The 27,297-nt window shown below is 39.9% G+C and overlaps 1 protein-coding gene across 3 annotated transcripts in view; it reads right to left on the bottom strand.

Moving 5' to 3' along the window:
* rabgap1l (RAB GTPase activating protein 1-like) overlaps positions 1-27,297 on the bottom strand; it is a 100,404-nt gene that overhangs the window by 22,318 nt on the left and 50,789 nt on the right. For all 3 annotated transcript variants that reach the window (XM_080506631.1, XM_080506633.1, XM_080506632.1), the window contains exons 14-18: positions 16,211-16,324; positions 10,827-10,901; positions 7,134-7,259; positions 3,731-3,874; positions 508-549 (exon numbers count right to left, since the gene is read on the bottom strand). In XM_080506631.1, coding sequence (XP_080362757.1) covers positions 508-549; positions 3,731-3,874; positions 7,134-7,259; positions 10,827-10,901; positions 16,211-16,324 — 501 coding nt within the window. The remainder of the gene's footprint in view (positions 1-507; positions 550-3,730; positions 3,875-7,133; positions 7,260-10,826; positions 10,902-16,210; positions 16,325-27,297) is intronic.

The raw sequence follows: 27,297 nt of genomic DNA, 5'->3' as shown, positions 1-27,297 counted from the left end.
GCCTTCAGACTGATATTGGGTTTAACAGGATTGTCATTTTAAAGTTGTAAGTATTGTGTAATTACAATGGCAGTGAGGATTCAATTTCTATAGCTTTTATATCGCAGCTACCCCACCCTGGTCTATGTCCATTCAACATCATTTCCTACAAGTTCACATATATAACACATGGTTTTGATATGTGCAATGAATTAGCAAAATCGTGAAAAAAAAGGACTCCCAAGAAGCTGAGAGCTTGTCATGCTGGGCTCATCCAGCCTTACCCCTTCTATACTTCTCTATCCTACTCGGAGTAGCTGGTGGAGAGGACAGGTTACACCCCACACATTCATATTCACAACTATGGGCAATTTAACGTCACCAATTAAGTTCATAACTCCAGTCAAAATAAATCAGCCAATAGGCAGCCTTTGATATGGCCACTAGAGGGAGACAAATGTTAACTACCAAACTGGGTGTAAACATACAAAATGTATAAATCTATCAGTGGAAAAAGCAAGCACTCACCTTGAGGAGGGCCAGGGCAACATTGAAGATGATGTTCAGACCCTGAAAGAGAAAGGAAACAAACAACTGTTATCACAGAAACCTGACAAACAAAACCATGAGGCCCATGTGATACTGCAGGCTCTAAAACCATTACTCATCTTTTAACGTCCACACCAAAGCATTTGTTTCAGGAAAATATTGTAAATTAGAATGACAAAACTAAATTTGACATTACTTTTCTGATATTTTGCAGATCAATATTACCCCAAGTTACTGCCTATTTAGCATACTCCATGATATTAACAAAATCTTGTTGGGGCTAACCCTGGCATAACTGCTTGAATATAGTCACTACTTTCATTAAGAAAACAAAAACAAATAAACTGCCCATGCACAATGTACCACTGTTTTGAACCACTTGTAACCATAAATTAAAACATAAATTATGCAAAAAAAAATTTTTTTTTAATTCAGCCTTTATTTGGCCAGTGAATGCATAGTCAGGGCATGGATAATAGAAAATATACATGAATCTTATGTTAACATGTACAGCATGTATCAATCAAAGTAATGTTGATCCGCATGCTGTACATCATGGGGTTTTATTTCACCTGCGCATCCATGCAAGAGCCCTGTGGCAGTTTGTTTCCCCCCTCATCAGTTATTAATACGGCACACGCATGTAATTTTGGCACACAAAGAACACGAATGCAATACTGATGCTCTGCATGGGAACACCCGTCCCACGAGTCTCTGTGACAAACAGTTCACATGGCAACACTGCGCTAAAAATATCCAGATAGCTCTAAAAATAACTGGAGAAAGAGAAAAGAGGGGGCGCTCTTCCGCCACCCACATGTCATCAAGATGGGCCTCAAGATGGTGCTACAGTGCAGAGGCATGATCAGAGGGGCACATGTGAGGAAATAGAGAAAGATCTTCTCTAAAACGGGTTTGTGGACGGTTTGGGGAGGAATTATATGAATGCACAGCAAACTGAGATAAAGACGCAGATGAATATTAAATAAGATCTGAGAGCCAGAAGGAAAGGTTCAGATGTAATCGATGGCTAAAAAACATGCAGCAAAAACCACAAGTGTTCGATGAATCACCGACGTGTTCCTTGGTGGCACTCGAGGGATTGTTGTACTGTACTGACCTCGCTTCTGTCTGTGTGTCTCAGCAACAAACATATATTCTCCAAAACTCTTTTTCAAAGTGTGATAGTCATAAAAAAACAGAACAAGAGTAGGCCAAAGTTTTATTGGGAGTTTATCATGGGATGATAGAACCTGAGCAAAATGTGAAAGGAACAGCACTCGATTAGAAAAACACATCAATATCAAACAAATATTTGAGAGGAATATATGATTTGAAATTAAAAGCAATATATATTAAAAGTACCTGTGGAATTTTGTATACCTAATACATCCTATCGGTAAATAATGACATTCTTATCCTTCATAACACTTTACTGCCTGTGGATCAGTGGAATAAAACACATTACTAGTTGTAACACACCGCATTTCTTTTACGACTTGCAGTGTTTTAAGTATTCAATTTCCTCCAAGACGTATTAATCCTCTTGGGGAAAATCAGACAGAGTAGCCCACAGATGAGGTGTTGGGGGCCGAGGGTCTTGTTCAGGGACCCTCGGTGCATGTTTTTTGAGGCTGCTATTTCTTGAAAGCAATAAATAGCAACAACAAAAATGAAGTAATAGGTTACCAAAGATATCTGAAACAAGATTGTTACAGAAAAAAGAAAGAAAGAAAGAAAAATCCCGTACTTGAAAAAAAAAATACAGAAAAGAAAATAGATTAAGAAGATATAGTAATTGAATGAAGGCCAGAATAGGTAAAAGGATACACAAGAGAAACATGATGAAAATAAAATGTGGCATGAAATGACGGAGAGGGTTGTGAAAAGTCAGACTGTGAGAGTCTTGGTTTGATGGGCAGACTCATCATACGGCTCATTGGGTGAGAAAGACCTGGGAAACTTTTAATTGTTCTGCCTCAAGCCAATGGGGAAACAAAGGGGGCAGAAATGGAGCGAGTGAGAGAGGGATGGAGGTGGAAGAAACCACGTGGAGGGTCTGACTTTGGCGTTCTTGCAAATAAAAATCTTAATGAAAAGACAAACGTTGAGGAAGTTAATGAAAACTCAAGTAAGCCACAGAGAGGAGAAATGAAATGGGTATAAAAGTTGCTTAATCCTATTTTTGCAAGCAGAAGCTTGTTTAGTTTCAAGTACAGGGTGATCATTTGGCACAGTCTGAATGATCTGAATAGTACATCTCAGTGGTACGGCGCTTCAACCGCTTGGATCCTTTGGACGGAATTAAAACTGTTTCTGAAGATGGTGCTCGTTTCATCAGCTTGTCCCTATGCTGCATTCATGGGCCACAACTGAATGTGTCTTCTCGCTTGTCGCTCGTGTGTTTTCCTCTCTCGTTGTCTGTCTGTCAGGTGAGTGACTCCAGAGCCGCGTGCTTCTGATCTGCAGATACTGACCCCCCCTCCAACCCACCCAGCATGTCTGCTCTGCTGTTGTTCAGTGCTCATATTTTCTCTCACAGCTGCCCTCACACCCCAACTGGTCGAGGCAGACGGCCGCCCACCTCCGAGTCTGGTGCTGTGGGAGGTTTTGACAATGTCGTCAAGTGCTTGCTCATGGGGGAATATTGCTGGGTTTCTCTCAAGAATACCATATGTGGTTGGCCTCGCTGTGCGGAGTTTCCTCAGATCAATTTGTTTTTTTTACTTTTTTCGAGACTGTTATAATCAAGGTGAGCTGCTTTTTGTCTCTTTTCTGTCAAAAGGAGAACATGTGTGTTGATTTATAAAGCTCACGTTGCCCAGTTTGAAAGTTTACACAGATCTTGATAGAAGGTAAAAACAATTCACACATGTGACGACTATTGTCCTCTTTATATTTAACCGTTTACGATATTAACCTTAAGATGTTTGATCTGGATACAGATGCAATAGTTGCATAGGTTTAACATAAATGCTCTTGACTTGGTGGTGGTCAATAATTATTGGTCAGTAGTTTCCATTTAGCCAACTTTTCTCTTTCACATTGTCTTGTCATGGCAACCACTATCTTATTGTACACTTACATTTTAGTGCTCTTGCCAATCTCCTCTCTCGCTTTTTTGTTCAGATGGTTCATCCACGTCGTACTGAATGAATACCTTTTTCAGTCCCTTCAGTTAGATTCAGTGTGCCGAATTTACCTCGCAGAGCAGCAGGTCTGTGATGTGGAAGACCATGCAGAGGGGGAACTTGGCAGTGAAGAGTGTGAGGAACCACTGGGAGGCATACATGTGCGCCTCCAAGTTCAGCTCCTGGAAGTGGGACCACAGGTCTGGAAGTTGTTCCTGTGGCAGCGGGACAAGAAGACGGACGCAAGTGAGGAGAAACGTTGGAGAAAAACGGCACGTAGGAACTGTGTGTGGGTGTGTGTGTAATCTTGCCTTAATGTCATTTACATTTTATATTTATATCCCAAAATCAAGCTGAGTAAATGAAATAATATCTCTCCCCCCCAAAAAAAAACATCCCAGCAAAATGAAGTTATAAATGACACAGAACCATTTAGAAGTACATCCTAATAATCACAGATGCTGTTTATACATCATGCAAATTGTTAAACCTCCAGTGAGTGGATAAACATGAAAAGAGGCTTTGTTAAAAATAAATATGCAAATCTGTAACAAGCTACAAGGCAATATATTTCTAGTAGAGTGCTGCAGTCTATTATATATAACCGAGTAGTACCACAGCTCGGTGGTCGCATATAGATAATATGTACTCTGATGGATGTAAAATACAGTTCTCATTGCTATAATAATAATAATTATATATATAGGCCAGCAATCGCCATACCTGTTAGAAATATGGTTGTTCACCAGACTTGAAATTTACATGACATTCAATTCTAAAGCTGTGAATTTCAACAAAATAAATATAGCTTTTTAAAATTCTAATCAATTCTACTCCTTTCATGTGATTTATTGTAAGCAAATAAGGCATGATGGGAAAACCACCTAGGCATATACTACCTTCAACGTGTGACTTTTTTGTTTTCATTAGAAATTTCTTTTTTTGCCTAATGTCAACTAATTGTACCTAAATATACTGCATATGTATTTAAGATAAACAATACGGATGATTGTGGACTTTACCCCACGGCTATTGAGACACTGCATGTTTATCATATTAATTTCATACATCAGATTGTCATTGTTGACCAAAAACAAAGTAGAAGAAAAAGCCATAGCAAAAATGTCAGGGCAACCACATTTTTGGTAATACTCTCTACAAAACCATGTGGACTTCCTTGTCCGTCTTGAATATTTAAAAACCTTTATAAGTGTATTCAAAGCATGCATTGATTCAGGGTGGCACTATACAGCTTGTGGGTTTGTCTGTTATGAGAAAAGTAAAAGCGTTCTAAAATCAAATCATGTGTAAATTACAGGTCCTTGAGAGTCGTCTGCACAGCACCAGCAGGCCTGAAATGAATTCCATGGCATCTAAACTTATGAAGTGGACAAAGTAACTTGATAACGTTTTTAATTTTGAGCTGTAATCGTACTTCCCCCACCCCGAGGGTGAATCATTTCAATTTCTGCCACTAAGTGGTGGGATTAATCTTCAGCTACCGTCCAAGGTGTCAGAGAAAACGTGTCCAGAATGAACGACGACCGACAAACCACAGGCTGGAGAAACAAAGTTGTCGAAGTGCATATGAAATAGATTGTTTTTGTTACTATTAGGCTATTGGGTTTTTTTTTTGTTTTTTTTGACATGCAGGAGTCTCATGAATGTGTGGATTTGATGTGCATGAACTTAAATAATAGTGAAAACACAACATCTGGTCCATAGGTTTGAAAAGTAGAGTTATACATTTATGCAATTACATTGAGGCGACATTCAGGTGAGACGGCCGAGATGAACTGGTGCAAAAATTCATCAAGCATACAGTGCAAACACTTTGTTCTGGACCCCTAAAATCTGAACCTTAAGTGAGTTCAGACGTAAATTTGATCAACCCCAACAACTACTTGTCTATCGTCTCTCAATCGGAAGGTTGCTGGTTCGATCCCCGATATGCTGGAGTGTCTTCAAGCAAGATGTTGAACCCCAAACGTGTGAAGGTGTGTGAATGGGACCAACATTATAAAGTGCTTTGGGGGCTGTTAAATCAGTAGAAACATGCTATATAAGTGAACTCTGTTTATTTCAATGTTCAATTGAAAGAGGGATTTTTTTCCCCCCAACTTCCTGCTTGCATAAACACACCATATGGGGCAGTTTATTGTTCAATATGCCTCCGACTGGCTTCTTCTCTCTGGAAAAATTGCCCAAGGCTCATGGGCAATGTAATAATTGAAACTGTTTGTGAAGCCACCATGACAGAAATCCACATTAGGCACAAGCCAAATCATTATGACAACCTGCTTAATATCGTCTTTGTACACTTATTCTGCCAAAACAGGCTTGACCTGTCAATGCATGAACTCCACTGCACTTTTAAAAGTGTGCAAACGTATCTCTCAGCAAGGTGTTAGAAGCAGATACGGTAATTCACAATTTCACAATAAAACCATCCCTTTAATCCCATTAATGAGCCTCGACTGCCCTTTAACCGAGTTGCCAGTTGAATACTTTTGCTTCCTTTGACCACTTACGACAGAAGAAGACCACGACAGATCATTAAATCCTCACAAGAGCTGCACTTTTGAAGATGCTCTGACACAGCATTGTACAGATGTGCAGATCTAGAACAAGACTCAAAACAATGGGTCTTTTTCAAAATCTTGTAGACGTTGCAAACATATATAACATATTTCTCCATGTCCAGATGTAACTGCACCATTTCTTAGCCTCATCTCGCAGCTACTTTTAGAGAACCCACTTGTGAATTTGTTCGCCCATCCCTGGCCATTGTGTTTTTAGCCCACGATGAACCTTCTTTGTTTTCAAAGCAGCAGCTTATCTGCCTTTCTCCAGTCCCTTGCATGTTTTTCTGACACTCTGAACTCTCTTTCTGCTGCTCTGTACCAGTCTTGTGCTGCATAATTATATTTCTTTGTTCAATTTCTGCTCTTTTTAGCATTATGGAGTTTTTGTTGTCAGTAAAATATGGAGGTATTTCTGTGATGCTGTCGCAGCTTCCAGCTGTCATACAGCGACATCTACTGGTTCCAGGTGATATGCACGTTCATATATAAGTCACTTCTGATTTTAAAACACATGACCAGCCATACGACTACAAAATTGTTTTATAGTCCAGAATGTCTGGTCTGTAGAAATCTGTAACTTATGGTGACTGACGTGGAAAACTGATTCATTGTTGAGTGACTGACACAAACCCAAGTCATGAAAACAATTCACTTTATCAACACGACTGTTGATCTTTTCTAACTCACTCAAATCTTGATGCTTTTTACATTACAGTAAAATATATTGTGCTTCTCGTACATAAACATTGAGGACAATGTATTCTTAAAGAGATCGTACATTCTCCACTTTGATTTCGAGTAGCAGTGAAATGATCTGGTTCATTCTTTGTCACCTTTCATCAAGCTAACGTAGATTAATGTAACTATTATAAAGAACTGCACCACCGACCTGCATCAGCCTCTCCAGCTGGTAGAACTTGCAGTGAAGATCTTCAAAGTTGTTTTTGTAGAGAGCTCTGAGGCCATACTTGTACATGATATTCACCAACACACAGAAGGCCTGCTCCTCTGGCATCTGAAAACCAAACAAATAGCCTAAAATAAACATTGGAAATATGTTTTTTTTTATTTATTTCACATTCAACAAAATACAGTGTAGAATTTATTCATGTCTGGAAAACAAGAATGATTTTTTTAATCCGTCATGGCAGCACCAGACTGTGAGGCAAACAGACCAGATCGACATTTGTGAATTAAAATGTTAGTAACTTGACACTCTAAAAAGACATGACACCATTTATACTGCAGACAGACCGAGTATGAAATGAAGTGAATATGTGAAGGACATGAGGAGACAAACTTTATGTATTTCCATGTGTGTGTGTGTGTGTGTGTGTGTGTGTGTGTGTGTGTGTGTGCGTGTGTCTTGTTTGCATGGATGTAGATAAGAGGTATGAAAGGAAGCTTAGTATTTTTTGTGTGTATATGGGTTTATTTCTCCTCCAGCACACAAACACACTTGCAGAGGGGGAGGTGATATTTAATCAGAGTGACAGTATGTGTTTGGGGCTGAATGGGCTCCTGCAGGTAAGTCTGAACTCCTATTAATATTCCTGACATCTCCTCCATAACCTCTCCCTCCTTCTTCCTCTATAACCTGTCCGCCCGCTCCTCCTGTATAACCTCTTTCTTTTACTGCTCCTGTCCCCTTTATCTCTCCTTCTCCTCTGCCCCTTTACAGCCTCCTTGTTTATAACCGCCTGCCTGCTCTATTCTCCCCTTCTTCACATCTTTCCAGAAGACTCATAGCTCTTTTTGTAATGAATCTACCACCTGAAACTACTTCCTTCTGACCTTTCCCCTTCTCTTCCCTTCCCCGCAGTCTCACACCTCTTTAACCTCTGCTGCCCTTGGTTTTTGGACTTCAACCAAACTTCCATTGCTCGGCCCTGCACTTGGGATGCTGCCTTCACGTGTTAACTCATCTGTCTCTCCTCCATCTGTCTTTCAATAAATCCCTCAATAGAAAACAATAAAGAAGCATTCTTTTCATGCAACATGCAGGCAAACAGCCCAATGGAAGCTAACAATTCCTGTGTAAAAAAAAAGAAAAAGAAAAAAAAAAAGCACATAAATAATTTACAATCTAATGGTTTATTAACATCATTTACTGAAAGCACTGGAGGAGGATATCATTTTAATGATATGAATCAGAGATGCAATGACACCACTTTTTTAAAGGACGAGTACAAGTACGAGTACTAACCTTGAGCTACTTGCTGATTACCGAGTACCTATACGAGTACTTATTAAATGCCATAAAGCCTAATTCATACTCCATGCTCAAAACGAAATGCGCTGGCGTGGACCACCTCCGCACTGCCTCTGCATCCACACTACACACACCTCCAACAGGCTCACAGTCACATGCACTGCCCTATGCGTACTGTAGACCTCACTGTGTGTTGCACACGCATGCTCCAGCTCGCTGTTAATGAGTAAATCAGTACTACTACCGTACTACTACGCCGGTGTGCGAGTCCCGAAACTCTTTAGCATGGAGCCGATAGCGCAGCAATTAGTTATGCGCTCACCAGTTAAACTATTGAGCTACATCGAACTAACTCTGCTGGTCCAAATGTCCTTGGTGATTAAACTGTTTGTGTTGTACAAGCTAGCTTTCCCTACTTCTCTTGAAATTTTGTCAGATCTTAGTTTACAGACGTCCGTCCATGTCGTTCTCTCGAATATAAATTCATCTCCAAACCGCGGACAGCGCTCCTGCTCTCTTGCGTACCTTACAGGCGAAGTTGCTGACACATGATGTCAAGTAGTGCTCACCGAGTGGTATCAGGGATCTTTTTTAAAGTACAAGTACCTTGTGCAGTATCAGCCCTGATACTCCATACTGGTATTGGTGCGTCCCCTTATTTGTATATTTGAACAGAAAATTGACTCAAATCTCGACGATGTTGAATGAAATCGTGTGAGATCGTAGAATGTTTCCTGGATTGTGTTAATTTAGAAAAAGAACGATTGGCTGGGTCCGATTTGCTTCACATATATCTTCATTCTTCGTGATTGCTTTATAAGCTTTATCTTCTATGTTTTGTATGCAGGCCTAGATTGATAATACAAAAACAGTTCAGGGTCCCCCAATGTCATAAGGAGGATCCACAAAGTAATACTCAATCAGTCTGCATATTTCATTAATAACTGATACTTGGTACAGTTCAGCAGTTAACTGTACAAAATAATAGAACATATAATAAGTGAACTGAAGAAAAAACAAAATAACAGGAGCATTTTGATTTGCAGGAGAAAACCTTCAATTGGGAAATACAGCATGGTCATCATTGTTCAATTTATCTGCAAATGTCATGTTTATTTATATAATTCTGCAATCCAACTTTAAAAGACAAACAGATGTTGCTTGCGCAAGTATCCTTTTACACTGATTTGGTTTACTGAGGAAACAAACACAGCAGCCTCTTGTGCGGTTTGGGTCTTTTCAGTCTGATAACTCAGCCAATGAATCTCTGACTGCACTGTAGAAGTGCCTTAAGTTTGTGCGAAGTCTTCTCTGCGAATCCATCTGGTGCTACGACGGGGTTTTCACCTATGAATTGTTGTTGCTTTTGACACTGTATTCCAGCAAAGTGTTGAAGCGCTGTGCAATTTGGACAGAGACAAGGAGTTCAAAAACAGAGGTGAAATCCTTACAGCAGCCATATACACCATTAATACCCATAGGATTCAAAGAGCCAGGAGCGCATGATGTAAAATGGATCAGTAGGATTTCTGGAGATAAAGGGGCTTAGTTTTACCTGTACCCTTGTTGCCATATTTTTCTTTATGTAATCCATTTACAAATAGGTCAAACAGTTCAATCAGTCCAGCCCAACAGTTCATTGTCTCCTATGAATAGTGTCTCCTCGCACCCAAGAACTTGATCACCTGCACCACATGTCTGAGTATCTCCTTGCTCAGCTTTGTCCTGTCACACAGAAGCAGCGTACACTCTGCAGACATCATAACATATTTTGCCCATTTTCTTTTCCACTATACTAGCCAATCCTCTCAGTGTGTTTTCAATCACTGAATCCATTCATTGATACATGATGATGATGATGGCTTTGATGGAACAGGGGTTTATGGACATGGCTGTCACTGTCAGCATTGATTGATCTTACTCCTTCATTTTTCCAAGATGACTTACTACTGTTAGATATTCAAGTCTAAATTTTAACTTTTTTTTTTTTTAAAGCTCACTTTTCATGCTCCCTTCTAGCTGCTTTTTGCACTGTTGATGGTACGGAAGCAATAAGCCACAATCTCTGTTTTTGTTTTTATATGATATGAGGAAGCCTTTAATTTTGTCAAGGGGCCGACTTCAGGCCCAGGCCCCAAAGAAAAGTAACCCGTTGTCCAAATGGTTAATCCAGCCTTCTAGAGTGAAACGCATGTGAGCATCTCTAAACTCACACTCGTGGTGCACACTGTTAGACTGACACCAAGAAGTGGATTTTGGATGATTTCTGTATTACATCACATTTTTTTCCAATAAATAATTGCAGAGCTTTCCGTCATCATTAAAAGCACTGGATTGACGCGTGTATGAATGAGTGACCATCTTACTTACATGCAGCAGGAGCACAGCGGCAAGAAATGATTGACCCTGACAATAACCAATTTCCTCATCGTAGACGGAGTAGGCCTGCAATAGAAGAAGAAGAAAAAAAGAGAAATCAGTTTACTTAATTAGTTATCACACACTTTTGATCAATGACATATATGTGGTTGTTTAAATGAATCTGTTGCAAAAAACAAAAACACAAAAACAAACAACATGAATGCACTTTTCCACTTTATTCAAATATTGAAGTATTTCATTGATGAAGCACCGTGCCCCTATAACAATATGTGCGCAATACAAAGTATACACAGCCGAATCCACACAATCTCCTCTTCTGCATTGTCAGAAAAGAGTTTCTGTATAAATCAAAGTACAATTCTATCACTGACAGTTTGGACAGACATTCAGCGGATATAGCGTTGGGCTGTCAGCTTCAGGAAGAGACGCAGAACAGGCTGCATTTTGTTTTCTTTTTAAGGCACTAATTTTCAGATGTCAAGTCGCTTAAGTGAAATTCTAAAGTTCTATGCAGCTGCATTCATGGTCTTCTCTGGTGTAAAAGAGCAAGCCCAGTGCGGTAGACACATGCAGCACCTGTTCATACAATTTCAGAGCGCTTTTATGGAAAGTGTTAGGGTTTTTTTTTTTATATAAGTTATCTGGTAATCTCTATTTTGTGATGCATTTCTTTTTTGCTGTGTTGATAAACAAAAAAGAAAGAAAGCTGGTGATGAGTTGTTGAGTAGAATGTAGTAACAATATACTTTTTAATGTCGGTGGCCCCCTTGTCAAAGCAGCTTTAGCTGTATTCTTTCTGGTCTGGGTTGCAGATGAGCACACGAAAATAAATAAAGGAATTATTACCAATAGCTGTATTCATGCCATACATTTTTTTTTCCGTGAAATTGTGACCTCACGGTGTGGAAATGTTTTGTGTTTTTTTTTCTTCCCAGCAAAGAGATAGATTTTAGAAAGAAGAACAAGATGTCTACACTGTTGGATTGTGGGAGATTGCACCTTGTAGATCCTGCAGTTAGTCCCTTCACCATAATGTAAAGGCTGTCAGAACATCAGTTTGTGCAGCTGACATTTCCCAAGTGCCAGTTTTGCTCAAGCACCGAGTCTAGTTTTTTCCTCCCCCCCCCCCCCCCCGAGAGGAATTTGCCTGGAGACAGTCGCTATGTCTTTGGTTTTCTCTTTGTCAGTGTCAGTCTTGCTCTCACTTCTCCAATCTATCAGGTTTCTGTGCTCTGTATGCTGAGCTTTGTCCCTGAATCGAATAATGCCACAGGAATAGACTGCCTAAGGACAAGCACAGCACTGACTAAAGAGAATATTATAAAAATCTAATAATCTGAGGTTGACTTTTGTTTAGTGCTATGTCTGTGGCATACTTTTACATTCACTACCCATGTTCTCAGAAGTCAGGTAGGCAGAAGATGTAGGATATTTGTCATTTTAAATACTCTTCAACTGCGCAGAAAGATTACGCTCAACCTCGTGTTGTTCAAGCTCCTCAGAAGTCAAATGTATTTATAGCTCTTCCCCAGATCAATGTGGGGCAAACACACTCATGTCACAGAGAGGCAGAGGTCACAATTCAATTGAATCATGGTCCAAACAGAACAAATCATTGAGATAAACCGTGACAAAGACATGTGCAAGGAATGAAAACAGAGTTAAATAAATAGCATTATCAAACTCCAATATTATTACTGTTTTATATAAAAGATGCATAAGCAGAAAAAAAAACAAACTCTTGACTGGTGCCTGTGGCTCAGTTGGTATAGCGAATTATCTTTCAATTGCGAGGTTGCCAGTGAGATTGCACATCCCTGAGTCCATGTGTCAAGGTTTCCTTGAGCAAGACACTGAACCCCAAATTGCTCCGAATGGATGGATGCTCAGCCTTGCATGGCAGCAGCCGCCTCAATTGACGTGTGTGAGTGTGTCTGTGTGTGTGTGTGTGAGAGTGGGTGGATGTGAGTAACAATGTAAAGTGTTGTTGTGGTAGAAGAGCACTATATAAGTGAAGTCTATGTGACTCATTGTGTCTTGATTATGTTGAGACACGTGTATTAATTGTAAACAATACAGGTATAAGTCCCGTACAGTGTTATTGTGAGAAGGGGTGTTTTTTTTTGCTACGGCGTAAAAATCCGGAGTGTCTACTCAGAGAGGATAACCTTCAGATGACCATTCAGGAGCAGAGCTGTCTCAAATCAGTCGTTCGCTGACACACCTCACCAATCATGCTAATGAGCAAACAGACATGCCTTTGGACAAAGTAAACAAAGATCCATTTGGGGCTGAGGGGCAAAAGCCATTGGATAGACACTTGTTTATCAGGAGAAGACATAGAGATTATATCACACAGCTTCTACACTTTTGTCTTTCAATGTCTTTTGCAAGGACTTTGTCCTTAAACACTTTCACACTGGATGGCAAACACAATGTCATTTCAACACCTGTGAGTAAGGAAGCCTCATCCTATATTAAGCTTAACTTCCTCTACTGAAGTAAAAATGTCTAAAACTGTAATGCTTGTAATGCAAATGCCCGTGAGGTCAGCATAGCGACAACTGAACAAAAAGTCCAGCAGGTTGTGTTGCAGCATCTCAGAGTGTGACAGAAATAGGATTAAAGGGACAAGACTGCAAAATTAAATACATTTTTGTGAAAATACAGGATGCAACTTGTCTTCATCTCGTGTTTTATTCATTTCTTTGCTCAAGCCAAAATGTAACTTACTGAGCTCGCTGCGGTTCAAAATCATCCTCACAGATATGTTGGCAGCCGGCTCAATCCGTGATGGACACGTCGACTATAAGAGTGGTCAGACCTTGTAACGTTGGGTTAAAAGCGTGCCCACTGAAAATGTGTCTGAAAAATGAGTGCAGGCTTCCAGAGCTCCACCACTGATCTGTTCGGCTAATTTGGGGCTTGATGTGGAGGTAATGGGGAAGTCTTAGGGAGCTGTCTGGAGTGTAATCTACAAAGTGACATGCTTGATGGAGTGTGGCATTCACACGTCCCCAACTCGGCTGGGAGAAATGCATGCAGACAGATGGATGGGGGAGGTCCTGGTGGGTGAAATCTAAATTTGCTAGCCTGAGCAGATAATAGACTCAGAGAGGAGGATTATTGCAATTTATACAGACTGTCTATTTTCTCCTGACCATAGAGCCGGCAGAATGATCCGTCCATACATGTAAAATGGAAATGTCTATCAATTGTACACAAGATTTTTATACTTCTTACAGAAAGGGAAATGGGGTGTAAAAAAAAAAAAGGTGACAGCAGCCTGGGCATAACATTAAGAGTTCATTCATTGAACACATGAATGAACTAACTGAACATTTGATCACAGATGTTAGCAAAGAGACACAGAAACAATCTGAATGGAAAATAGAGACATATGCTTTCAGCCGTTTTTGTCTTTGTGTTGAGTGGAGAAAACCCTGAGATGTATCTTGGTTAGAAAACACAAACTTCCCAGCTTGGGCACGTTATTGTGTACAGAGTAGAGGACACAATCACTGTGGCTCGTATTGACAACACTAAAGCTGCATTTGAACATATTCATAAGAGTCTAACGACAAGAGTTTATGGCAATGGCACTACTGGTGCATTCATACTCAATTCAGTAAATGAGAAAACAATTTCAAGTAATGTCCTCAAATATTCAGCCCCACCATAGAAATGCACGGGCATGTCTACTACGAATAATGAAAGATATGTTCTCCATAGAGTTCTTGATTTCTCTCAGCTCGATTGTTCTGCTGGTTTCTTTGAGTTGAGTTTTCCACTTAACACTGTGACACTCAAATTTGTCAACTTCTGCAGTTTCAGTATGTGTAACTATTGACACCCTCTGTTTTGATGCTCGCACTGTAATGCGCAAGATCATCATCGAGTTTAAAAGAAGAATTGAACCATTTCCAAGAATTTATGAAGTACAAGACATAGATATTTGTGTTTATGTGTAACAAATAAAGTAAAATGTTGTCGGAAAAATAAATGGCCATGGAAAATTACCCCCTTCCACCCTGGACACAAACTCAGGACAGGAGGCTTCGGTCCATCAGAACCAGAAGTTCCCGCCACAAAAATAGCCTTTTCCCGTCTGCTGCCGTCCTCCTGAACAAGGCCGACAACTCTTCCTACTGTGGCTGTGAGTTTTCATGTGGCTTCAGAAGATATGATCTTTATTCATCTTTGGAGACTCGGAATCCTCACAGACAGTCAGCACAAATCTGCTGTCGCCAAGTTGATTTAATTAGCACATTTGAGGAATTTAGCTCTGGCAATTCTAAACCCCTTTACATCATCACTGATGATGAAGGTTGCAGGTTCGATTCCCATCTCCATCTATCCGCATGCTGAAGCGCACCCTTTGGGGGTTGCTTATGTGGTGAAAAAGCGCTATATAAGTGAAATCCATTTACCATCAGTGATATTCACTCATTCACACGCGTGTGTTTGCCCCCGACCAGCAACCACTCGGTGTTCAGTGTCTTGCCCAGAGACACTTCTGTCAGGTGCAGCTGGGGATCAAACCCAACTCTTTTAGCCTGGAGGACAACCTGCTCGACCACCTAAACTTCAGTTCCACAGAACGCTGTAAATTTGAACATGAAAAGTGACTGAACAGAGCTTTGAATGAAACATTTCATCAGTGCAAAAAGCACCCGGCTCATATGACCTTCCCAGATAATAAAGGTTAGGAAATGAAAAAAAAAAAAAAAAAAAATCATGGCATTTTACTGAGTGGATATGAAGATGAATACAAACTTTGTCCTGGATACTCTCACCGACTCATGCCTCAAGATCCAGCCAACCTTATCAGTGGCTAATCTACATGGATTTGCATACAAATCAAGGCTGGCTTTCCACTGACCCAGTTTGGTTGGGGCTGAATGTTAAACCTTCCTGACAGGTTCTCCCAGAGCACTGACCAACCACGTGATTCAGAGCTACAGAGGACAAAAGTTCTATGCAATCACTACCAGACTAGCTTGCCTCTATAGAAAACACCTGTGCAATAACATGTTATGTATAATGGTGAGCAAAAATGCACTTATTTCACTTCATTTTAATTTGGAGCAAAGAGAATCCATTAATTACATAATTCAGCTTTCTCTGGTTACTCATTGCTTTTACAATCCAAAGGCGTGAATGGTAGGTTTACTGATGAATCAAAGTTACCATATTTCTGAACGTGTGCAATGGATTTTGTGTTTGATAAAGTCAGCTGGGGTTGGTTACAGTCACTGGAAATAACAACTTAATAATAGCATTAATATTAACAACAGCAAAAGAGACATGCACACTTAAAAGCAGAACATGCTACTTGAGTGTCCCTCCACTGTCCCTAATGCAGGTCTTACCTTGCAGATCTTGTACAATGAATCTTGTCCGTCTCCATCAGAGTCCTTGAAGTAGTCGTGAGCAGGGAAAGTTCGATGGATGTCTCGTGTGATGACACCTTCCTGTGCAGAGTCCTGTAACACACAGGGAAAAACAGAACAGCTACCTTGAATTTGTGGTTGAACAAATTGCTTTTTTTTTTAAGATGGGTACATGAAATGGGTATGACAAAGGAACATTTCTCCCCCAATATGTAGTATGTGTATACATACTGGGGGGCAGCAGTCGACATAACTTGATAATAAACAACATAACTTGATAATAAACAACTCTAAATCACTAAAATTTGCAAACAACGCTTCAAGTCACAGCCCCAGTATAATCCAGAATCCACTGCTATTTATCCCTTGACTGCAACACCACTCTCTGGCTTCAGTTTAATTCGAAAAATGCTGCAGCATACACACATCAATACATCAAACATGGCTTCCTATTTTGCAAAGCGCTTCTCGCTCAGCGATTTCCCCGTCACTTTTTCCTTCTTTGTCACACACACACGCACACGCGCACACACACACGCGAAGGATTGGAAGCCCAGTATTCTCTGACAAGTCGCTGTAAGAGGCAGATAAACCAACTCTGAGTCTGACTGGCCTTGATGTGTGTTTTGAACGTATCAGAGGAAGAATTGGAGGTTGTGAGAGTGCGTGCAAAAAAACTGATTAAAAACATGTTTCATCTTTCGTCATCTTGTTTTTTTTGACAGTAGAGAGAATTAGGGAATTTAAATGAACTGTGGTTGCACCTGATGCTTTTATGGATATTTCTTTTTCAACTGTTGATAGGATCCTATCAGTGAAAGTGGTTGTCAAAGCAATGCAGTTTCAAATTGAAGCACTGAAATCATGGAAGACATCCACAAAGAAAGTGTTTTCGCGTCACCTTTGAACCCCGGTTCAGCTCGATGGAGGCCTTGTTGGGGAAAATGGGTCGACACAGTAGAACTCTGAAGCTATGATGGGGTATCCTGCACCATCCTGGACCACATGCATCAATGAAACTAAAGCATTTCTCAAACAATTCCAAACACACAGCACGCACGACATTTAAATATTCCACTGTATTTTTTTTTTGCAAACAAAATGTCAAACATGATTCCATATTTACCATGTTGTCATATCCCACAATATTTATTTTTCCATGAATATAAATACAAGCATTCAGTTTAAATTCCTTGCTTATATCCATGCCACGCACACACCAACAAATTACATGGGAGCTGTTGGCAAGACTGTATGTAATGCGTTAATAGGATTTGTAGTGAGGAGGTGGTGTGTCGTTCTGTATATTATGTGTCGGAAATGGAACCGGTGGTTGTGCATTGTGCTCATGCGACAATTCTTTTTGTCTCATTTCTATGGTTTTCTTAAGCTGACAGTGACACTAACCATCTAAAAGAGGCTTCACCTTTTGCTGCAAATAAAAAGAGGCACAAACGGATGCGGCTTGCAGTGTTGTTGACGACAGAACCATCCTGTGTGGAGTTTCTATGCTCCCTCTTTCCCTGTGAGAAGTTTGGTGACTGGAAAGTATCTGTAGGAGTGCGTGTGTGCACGCTCTTGCAATGGACCATCAATCATGCTTTGGGTGTACACTGTCCTCCACCAAGGGTTAACTGAGATGGACTAAAAGCCCTTGCAAAAAAAAAAAAAAAAGGTCATAACATGGGGACAGGATGTGATTATCATCAACTTCTGATTTTTGTTCCCAATAAAAGTGGATGGAATATATATATCTCTCTCACAGTGATCCAATCCACACTAACAGTAGACCAGATGAAACATATATAACATGATCAAATATTTGTATTTCAAAATCAAAGCCTGCCCCCCTAGTAATTACACTTATGATTTTGCACATTGGCTTGTATTGTATTTTTAATTTTCTTATATTTTAAATACATATAGAAATCTTAATTTTAAATTCTACGTTTTATTTTTATTAATTTCTTGTGTGAAAAATATAATTGATAATGTCCATGCACATGAGGATTACGAGTTTTTTAAAAACCAATCATGTTAACCTACTTCCCTAACAAATTTAAAGATTAACAGATTATTTCAATTAGTCATCCCACCATTAGTAATGTAACATTTGTGACATTGTAATTGCCATAGCCACACAAGCAAGGACCAGAATCTGGCTGACAGTGAAAGTTGTAAACACTTTAATTTAATAAAGCACGCATGTCTCTGCTAATTAACAGCCTCATTACTCAAAAAACACCCCCAAAAAAGATTATAGCATGTGCTCCACGCTGCCTCATCAACTTCCTTCCTAATATACAATCTTCCTCTTCTCTCCATTTCCTCATGTCTTTTCTTTCATCCTTGAATTTGTTACTCTCAGCTCTTTTCGTCTTTCATCTTGCTTATCTTCTCTACTTCTTCTTGTCTATATTCTCTTGTTTGTGACTTAATCTCCTGTATTGTGTCTTTCATGGCTGTTTTTTTGTCCTTCCTCCAATCGACTTCATCTTATAAATGTTCTTCCCATTTCCACCTCTACATGTGAAAGCAAACACATGAGGACATTTAAGCACTGCAGTGTCGGCATGTGGGCTTACAACGCAAGCATCCCCCCCCCCGACAGTAATGGCTCACACATTTTACACACCGAGCTACTCAAACTTTTGTTGTGAAAACACATAAAAAAACAAATTTGCATTTCATCAACAAGATCGTTAACAACAAGAACAGAAAAAAAACAAAAAAGGTGTCATGCTCTTATGCAGACAATATAAGCTTGTTAAAAGAATAAAAAGACCACAGTTGCTATGTCTTGCCTCCGACTGCCTCATTTGTTTTGCTTGATATGACACTCTACCTGTGCAGACGGGTAAATTCCTCAGAGTTTTCAGGTCTGGACTGAAACAAGAGTCCTACACGCCTCATTTGGATGGTGTGTCTGTGAGAGCGAGTGCTGAAGCTTGCAGGTCTTTGATCTCTGCAGGGAGGCCAAGGTGTTGAGGAGGAACTGGAGCCTCATCAACAACATTGGTTCTGCACTACGGTGCCACAGTTCAGCTTCAATGCTGCACTTCACCGCCGAAGCACATGAACAGAATTAACCCTTGCACTACATCCAATAACCATAGTACTACGAGCAGAGGCACGGCTCTCCAGGAGACTCCATACAATTAATAAGTCATTCGTGTACTGAAAAGAAAAAGGTTTAAGTCAGCTTCACGTGTTCTTCTTTGGATATTATGCAATAAAGGGCGTCATCTGCGAAGAGTGTATGAGAAAGCTATAGAGCTACATTTGAGGATTTCATATGCACAGTGCTAAATGTAATCTGCACATCATTTTAGTCATAATACAGTCTTACTTCAAGTTCCGCTCAACCAATTTTGGCAGATTCACCAATTTACACAAACACACTCACACACACCAATATGGAAGGCTGCCGTGCAAGTACCTTGCCTGTCGGTAACACAAAGCTGAGGTTCAGTATGTTGCTCTAAGTCACTTCCATCACATACACAGGTAAAGGAGGGGATGAAACCACCAACACTGCCAGTGACAGACTTTGTAATATGTTAGGGTTAGAACGAAAAACAATGACGTTCAAAGTATGCAATGACTATGTTTACATCACTCGTTGAGAAAAAATGTTCAATGGAACACTATTAAACAGAAAAACACTGATTGCCTATGGATTAAGGGAAGATAATAAACACAAATAAACTTTATAGAACATTTTTGACAAAAACAACTAAGAAAGCAGTTATTGTCTGTAAAAATACCAAAAAAAGTTAATCCAAATTATAATGCTTAGCAGAAAGTAATGCTATTGGGAAATAAGAATTAATAAAAGTAATGAGAGGAATATGGGATCTAGTAAATAACTAAAAATGGTGCTGGACATGAGGGCAGTATTCCCAGGGTGCTTTTACATTCTGATTATTTATCGGCTATTTGCTTCGTTTTGTGATTATTTATGTACATGACTATGTGATTGGAAATTTATTAGAGAGGAGGTAGGATTTAATGAGTTTATGCTTCATGCCACTTCTTTTCAAGCAAGTTAATTTTCATAGTAATCTTTGATTTATTCATACCTCCAATGTAAAAAAAAAAAGTCAATATTTGCAAATGACTTTAAACCTTATTTTATTAACAGAACAAAAAACAAACATATTTAGAGGGAACTACAACATAATTAGCAACCCAGCACCATTGTGTCACTGCCATCAACACTTTTACTTGATAATCAAATGTCTTCCTTGTTAGTATTTTTTTTTTTTCAATTTGTTCGAGAAAGTTGAGTTGAAATGTATCTCCAGTTTATCTGGGTATAATGTAGATTGCAAGTATTGGAAAGGTTGTATATTGTCGTTTTAATAATAAATGTACTTTATGTCGCTCTCTGTGTGACGAAGCGCCCTTGAAATGACATCAAAATGATTGTCTGCTTTTGAAAAGATAAAAGATGAAATTACTCGCGCTTCTTCAAAATAATGCACCGCTTAAAACTGAGGGACCCATCAATTATAAGTCAGATGGGCATAATTCAATAAGATGTTTAAAGAGAACAGTGCTGGATGGGAAAAGGGCCACTGTTTACATTGGAAATCACTTAGGTTTTTTTTTGTAGTGCTTGGTTGTTGGCCGACAATTTTGAGCTCATTAAGAGATTATTTGACTCAGACGCTTGAAAAGCTCCTCCAGCGTGTTTGCCCCCTTTTTTTCTTGTAACTTGGGAAGAAATCCCCATAAACCAGGTCATCCTTGTCTCGTAGCATAAAGAGCTGGACGTTGTCACTGAGTGTACGACCAGAAGCAGTGACTTCAGCGTCATCCAAAGGATATTAACCCAAATAATCTTTCTGTTGCTGCCGCAGGTGAGTCAATGGAAAAGACAGTCGGGGGGGGATCCAGAGGGCCGTTAGCGGTTGTTAACTTTCAGGCAGGGGTAAAAGGACAGAGGATCTGTGGGTGTGATAAGATCCAGGGTTAGAGAGGCAGCATCTGAAGAAAAGACAAAGCAATTGTTGCCTGCAGGCAATCCTCCACCACACTGGAGAAAGTCAGGGGGGGGCACCTTGACTGTACATTTACAGATCGAACAGCAAAGGCTGCTGGGTACTTTTTGACGGACAGACGTCTGAACAAACTCATCTCAATAAGCTGCTCGGCAGAAGTGGAGGATGAGGGCCTACATTTAAGCCACAATACATGAAGGCAATCATTGCAGACAGCATTTACTTTTTTCTTCTTCTTTTTTTTAACCTTAAATTTCTGTACAATCAAGAATGCACAAACAAACAGTATTACTGAAACATAAGACATCATGAACAGAAGCAAAATGACCTGTGCTTTCAAAGTGGCACAGGAAAAATCATGCTGACAATATAGAGTAATGTATGGAATTAACGAAGGCAGCGAAATGATATCAATAGTCTCCAGCATTCAGCATTGAAGGCACTTTTTTCTCTTCCAGATGGCGTCTCCCTGTCAGATTTATCCTCTGGTGGTATTTTAAATGGACTGGACTGAGTGAAGGAAGGGAAACAAGACAGAAAAGGAGAAGAGAATTACAAGTGAAAGGAGAGGACGAGGTGAAAAGCAAAGGTGGAAGAGACAGGCGATAACGGATAAACAGGGTGAAAGACAGATTGAGGGAGCGAGAGATAAAGAGAGGGGAGTGAGATGTGTACACAGGGAAGGAACAAGAGGCTCTGTCTAATTGTAGCCTGGGGGCTTGTTGGGCAGACGGTCCATTACTCAGACCTCACCAACAGGTTACCTACTTAACACGTGCAGCTCGAAAAGAGAAAGTGCTGAAGCGTCAGAACCTACACGCCACCTTTTACATTTGTCTACATCCAGCAGCGTTTCATTTGATATGCAGGTCTGATGGCTGGAGGCTGGCACAGGTTAAAATAGTCAAGATGTTTTTTATCTGTGGGAAAAAAAATCCCCCCCCCCAAAAAAAAACTGCTGACAGACACACCATTGTTATGCGACAGCAACACTGTAGCCATGAATTCAATTCATATATATATATATATATATATATATATATATATATATATATATAGGGACAAGTGGCATTTACATAGTACAGAGCAAACCCAACTTTGTACAAAGGGCCACCTGGGTTCTATACGAGAATAGATACACATGGTCTGCTTTAAACTTAAAGACTATTTTTCACTTCTGCCTCCCACATGGAAAGACCCAGATTGAGGGCTTTGGGAAATGAATTTTCTTGAGAGCCGTCTCAACACTGTACCTCCTTGCTAGTACAACATACATATTGTTTATGTCACGCACACGCACACACACACACACACACACACACACACGCACACAAACACACGCGCAGTCTGCTTTCTGCCGTTGATCTACTAAGTGTCTCACCCTTCACTAAACCTCAACCATCCCCGGGGATCCTCTGTCCCTACACAACAGATATTCAGCTCATACTCACCAATAAAGATCACAACACAGAGAAAATGTCAAATGCCCAGTGGGGATGCACTTTATCTGCTGACCTCTCTCAGTGATGCTGTCTGACCATGTGTGAGGAAAACAGAGAAAGAGCAGGACGTTCGTTCAGCCTTCTAACTAAGCAGAAACTGGAATAAGATGCCGTGTTTGCGTTATTTGCCATAGTTCAGTTAAGTATTATCATTTATTTTCAAAGTCACTGGACCTGAGTTCCTTTCTGCAATAAGGATGTAAAGATAAGTCCTTTTCTATCTACTGCGCCACCGTGCAGCCATCCATCCATCCATCCATCCATCCATCCGAATACCTGAACACAGATCTGATAAAGTATAAAAACAAAATTTAAGTTCTGTCAACACAATGAAGCAAAGATTATGTTCTAATTAAAAAAAAATTTTCATAGAAATATTTATCTCATCTTAATTTTTGTTCAAAAGAGGATTACTGAGAGACGTTCGTCAAAGCAAATGATTTGTAAGCACAGTTCTAATAACCTTTTACCTCTTTGTTTTTCGGTGTTTAAACTGCTTTCTTGGAACCGGTTTCACTCGACAAAATGAGAGAGAAATTCACTCTTTTGCCTCCCGTCTGTGCATAATGTGTGCATGCCCTCCCATCTTGGCTCATTAAAATGCAGAACCAGCCGGGCCATTAAAATGCCACGGCAGCAATACAGAGACAGATGAATTAGCAATCTGCTATGTGGGCCAGATGTTGCTCCCACTTCCCCACACACCCACCTCACCCTCCACCCCCACCCTCCACCCCCGATCTCACGCACACATTCATATTCACATTTACACATGCACGACCACCACCCTCCGTGAACCCACAGGGGAAGCCTCCAGAAAATTCCTTGCCTGCAACCAAGGACATCGGCCTCAAGGGAAGCTGATTTTTTAATTATCATGCTGCTTACTCTGCGTATCACACAACAAGATTATTTCACTGCATTCCACAGAAGAAATAAAAAAAACAAAAAACGGGAGGCGTGTTTATTCAGTCCAGGTGAGCCACCAGAGCGATAGCATTGTCATCACAATATCTGGATAGCGTTTCACTGTTCTTTTTTTTGATATCTAGATTTTTTTTGTGATTGGGTTAAAAACATTTATCAATCAATGAGCCAGACAATAAAACTAGGTTGTAATGTTCTCATTCAGTTCATCCCGAGGTAGAAGATGAAAGTTAAATCAAGTAACTTTAACATTTATCAGACAAAACCGATGCCAACCCATCGTTCATTCAATGCTCAGTGGAAATTTATTGGCAATACTTTGAATTGCTGAGAAAGCATTTCATATTCACCTCATTAAGAACTGGTTTGCTGAGCACAAGTTTTTCCCTATAACCACGTCTCCACTGTCGCACAATTCCACTGATCATCAAATAGCCAGCCTTTTCTACACAAAGGCAACTGCACATCAGCTCAACGGTTTCTTTGTGATTCTTTTTTTTTTTTTTTAAATCATAGTATTACCGCCAAGAAGTCAACGGGCTGCCGAAAGGCAAAACACAAAAGTATATACTCAATATACCATGGAGATTACAAGAGTAAAAAAAAAAAAAGTTGGAAAAACAGGTTGCCGCACAACTTGTTGTGTGATTATGGGAAAACTATGAACCTAAATGTTACATCAACATTATTTGTTTTACACTTGTGTGCCGATTCCCCAAAACACTGTTGGTAATTGGATTTATCTTGATGATTGACTGGTTGCTAATTTGGTCAAGAGTTAGAAATATCACGGACAGTGCATGGTTAAGTAACCTGTTAATGTAATTCCACAACTTATTTTATGAATTTTAAACAGACCCATAACTTGCTACATCTGTTCTACAGTCAAACAGTTGGTGAGTTGCAGTGCCGCTGCGTCTTTCTGGCCCGACTCACTGGGAGACTGTTTGCGTTCGTATTTAAAGCTGCAGCGCAGTTCGGGAGTAGGAGTGCCTCATTAATTCTGAACTGACTCAGGCCATCTGACAGCATCATGACATATGACCAACTGTGTAGCATTAACATTAGCAAGCTTGGCTTAGCTTCGTGCTTCACTTATCTCAAGTCCAAATGGCTATGAATGGCTGGCAACAGTGATACCTAGTGGTCACAATCATGTACATTTACAGCAGTATATGTAACACATTCACAAACACTGTTTTCTTCCAAATCAATGAACATAAAAAGAGAATTCCATAAATCACAAATATATGGAAAATGGCATTACTATTTCTCTACTTTGACAGGTATTATGGTATATCACCAGATTCTTGCTAATGCACAGCATTGATGTGAAGTAAGATCATATTATGATACTGTGCACCTCCCAACAGTTATACAGTTGGTTTTGTTGTGTTTACATGAGTTCAGCTTGTGACTATCACTTGCTAATCATAAAAAAATACCTAAACATGCCATAATTGATTAAGATTAAAGAATCATTATAGTTACAGTATTACTGTATTATTATGTAAAGAATTTCCCTCTGGGATTTATACATTCTATTGGGTTTATCCACACCAAACAGCTTTTTTTCCATTAATTTTTACCTCACTTTTTCCATCAAAATCTACACTGTTTGACACTTTCAGTACTGTTCTTTATTTGAAAGACCTGCTATTTATCCAGAAGATGAAGGAAATGCGGTTATGTCTGCCTGCCTCTTGGTTTCTTTCTCTCTTTCTCTCCCTCTTTTATTTTTATTCACAACTTACATTTTCTCTATTCTCATATTAGTAAATTGCCTTTCCATTCTGGTTTTGTTTTTTTCCCATTTAAACATGTTTTATTAAAACAAATAATGTTCGCTTCGCATTACAACAAGCATTTTCTTAAACCAGTCGAGAGGCTTCGACTTTGTGTCAACTTCTAGATGGGGATCCTGCAGCCCTCCAACAGACGAGCTCTTCGACACCCCGTCCTGCCAGTTCATCACAGCAGCTGTCCTCCGACACGGCCCTCAGTGCACCACTCCCCTCCTTGCACGCTGAAGAGCCCAGGCGGGGCAGAGCTTCGCTGTGTTTTCTTCACTCCCATCAGAGACACAGTGCTGTCAAAGTGCATTGGACTCATTCGATTGATCCAGCACATTGCTTTTGGGGGGGGCGGGAGTTGGAGGGGGGTGATGCATTCGCACTGAGAATACGATCAATACCTGGCTTTGACTGTTTATTGAGATGGGTAACACAGGAACAGCATTGTAATGATTTTTGTCATTGGCTTCAGAGGAATGTTTGCACTCAGTCCTACTGTGAAACCAGCTGGAAGGTTTGTCGCTGTCGATCCCACACCTACATGATTATTTCTGCTTTTGATCAAGATTCGCAGCACCGTATAGATTTTTCCCTCCCCCCCAATTGAAACTGAAGAAGGGAAAGTAAATAATTGATTTGAATGTGATTTTTCTTTTCTTTTTACCTTGTACATGTCATGCATCAGTAGAGTTATTCAGCTTCCCACTATTGATCTGGTTCACAATGAAGTAGTTTAGCATCTGTATCAACTTACTGAATGATGCTTATTTCCTCCTGCACTTCTATGAAAAATATGAATCGTATCATTTCTACTGCTGTGGGGCAGTTACATGTTTTAAAGTGTGGGGGTGGTTTGAAATGTTCAATATAACACTTCAATGTAGGATATATACCTTTATGTCACAATTGTAATGTATTTATAATTACATATTCCTGATTGTGATGTCTTAGTTGCTTTTGCTGAACACAACATTTCAAATTTGGAAGCACCAACTGATATGATATTCAGTGCAGTCAGCAATGCTTCTGTTGGATGAGTCTTCATTTAGTTTAGTATTTGTTTTTTTTCTTCTTCCCCATCATGAGCCATAAAACAATGCTGTGCATTGATATACACCGTGTTTCACAATGGCCAGGTTTTAATAGACCCAGAGCTGTTATAGGGGTCATGGCACAACAGTGAAAACAGCAATTGAAGTCTCCACCATTAATAGTGTTATTGATTCTTAGTGGGCAGCCAGATTTTGTAGCTATATTATGGAAATTACATTTTTCAGATATGCCTTTGACTGCTTTTCAGCTTTTGAACGGGTTATCTCATCCACATGACCGCTATTTCACCAGAAACTGTAGGTTGGGTTCAGTAAAGCGTTTATGTTTCGCTCCGCACATGCAGTTTGACCTTAAACTCGCCAATCTGTGTTTGTGTGTTCTTCCAGTGTTTGAGCACGCGTAGTATCATCTCTGATGGGCCAGGCTGTCACTTCAGGATTTAGTGGGCTCAGAGCATTTAGCTGTGTAAACCCGACATATTTCGCTCCTGCCTCATCAGTTTAGCAAAGCGTGGCTGCCTCCCTGTTGAGGGGGCTCACCAGCCAGCACCCATGGGCCCCTTCCACACCCGGGAGTTACATAACACTGTCAAAAGAGATGGGTAACTTTAGAGCTCACTGTTCTCTCTGCTATGATGCTGTAAGAATTCTGGCATTTATATAAATATATATATATTTTTTTTACATTCAGAGTGTTTAACCACTCATTTTATCCAGAGAGCCTGATGATGTGAGAGGATGTAGGTGGCTCATTATCTTGCTCAAGGAGGTTTTGACAGGATTCAA

Source organism: Blennius ocellaris (assembly GCF_963422515.1).
Source record: "Blennius ocellaris genome assembly, chromosome: 12".
Taxonomy (NCBI): domain Eukaryota; kingdom Metazoa; phylum Chordata; class Actinopteri; order Blenniiformes; family Blenniidae; genus Blennius; species Blennius ocellaris.
This window is presented reverse-complemented; position numbering and strand designations above follow the sequence as displayed.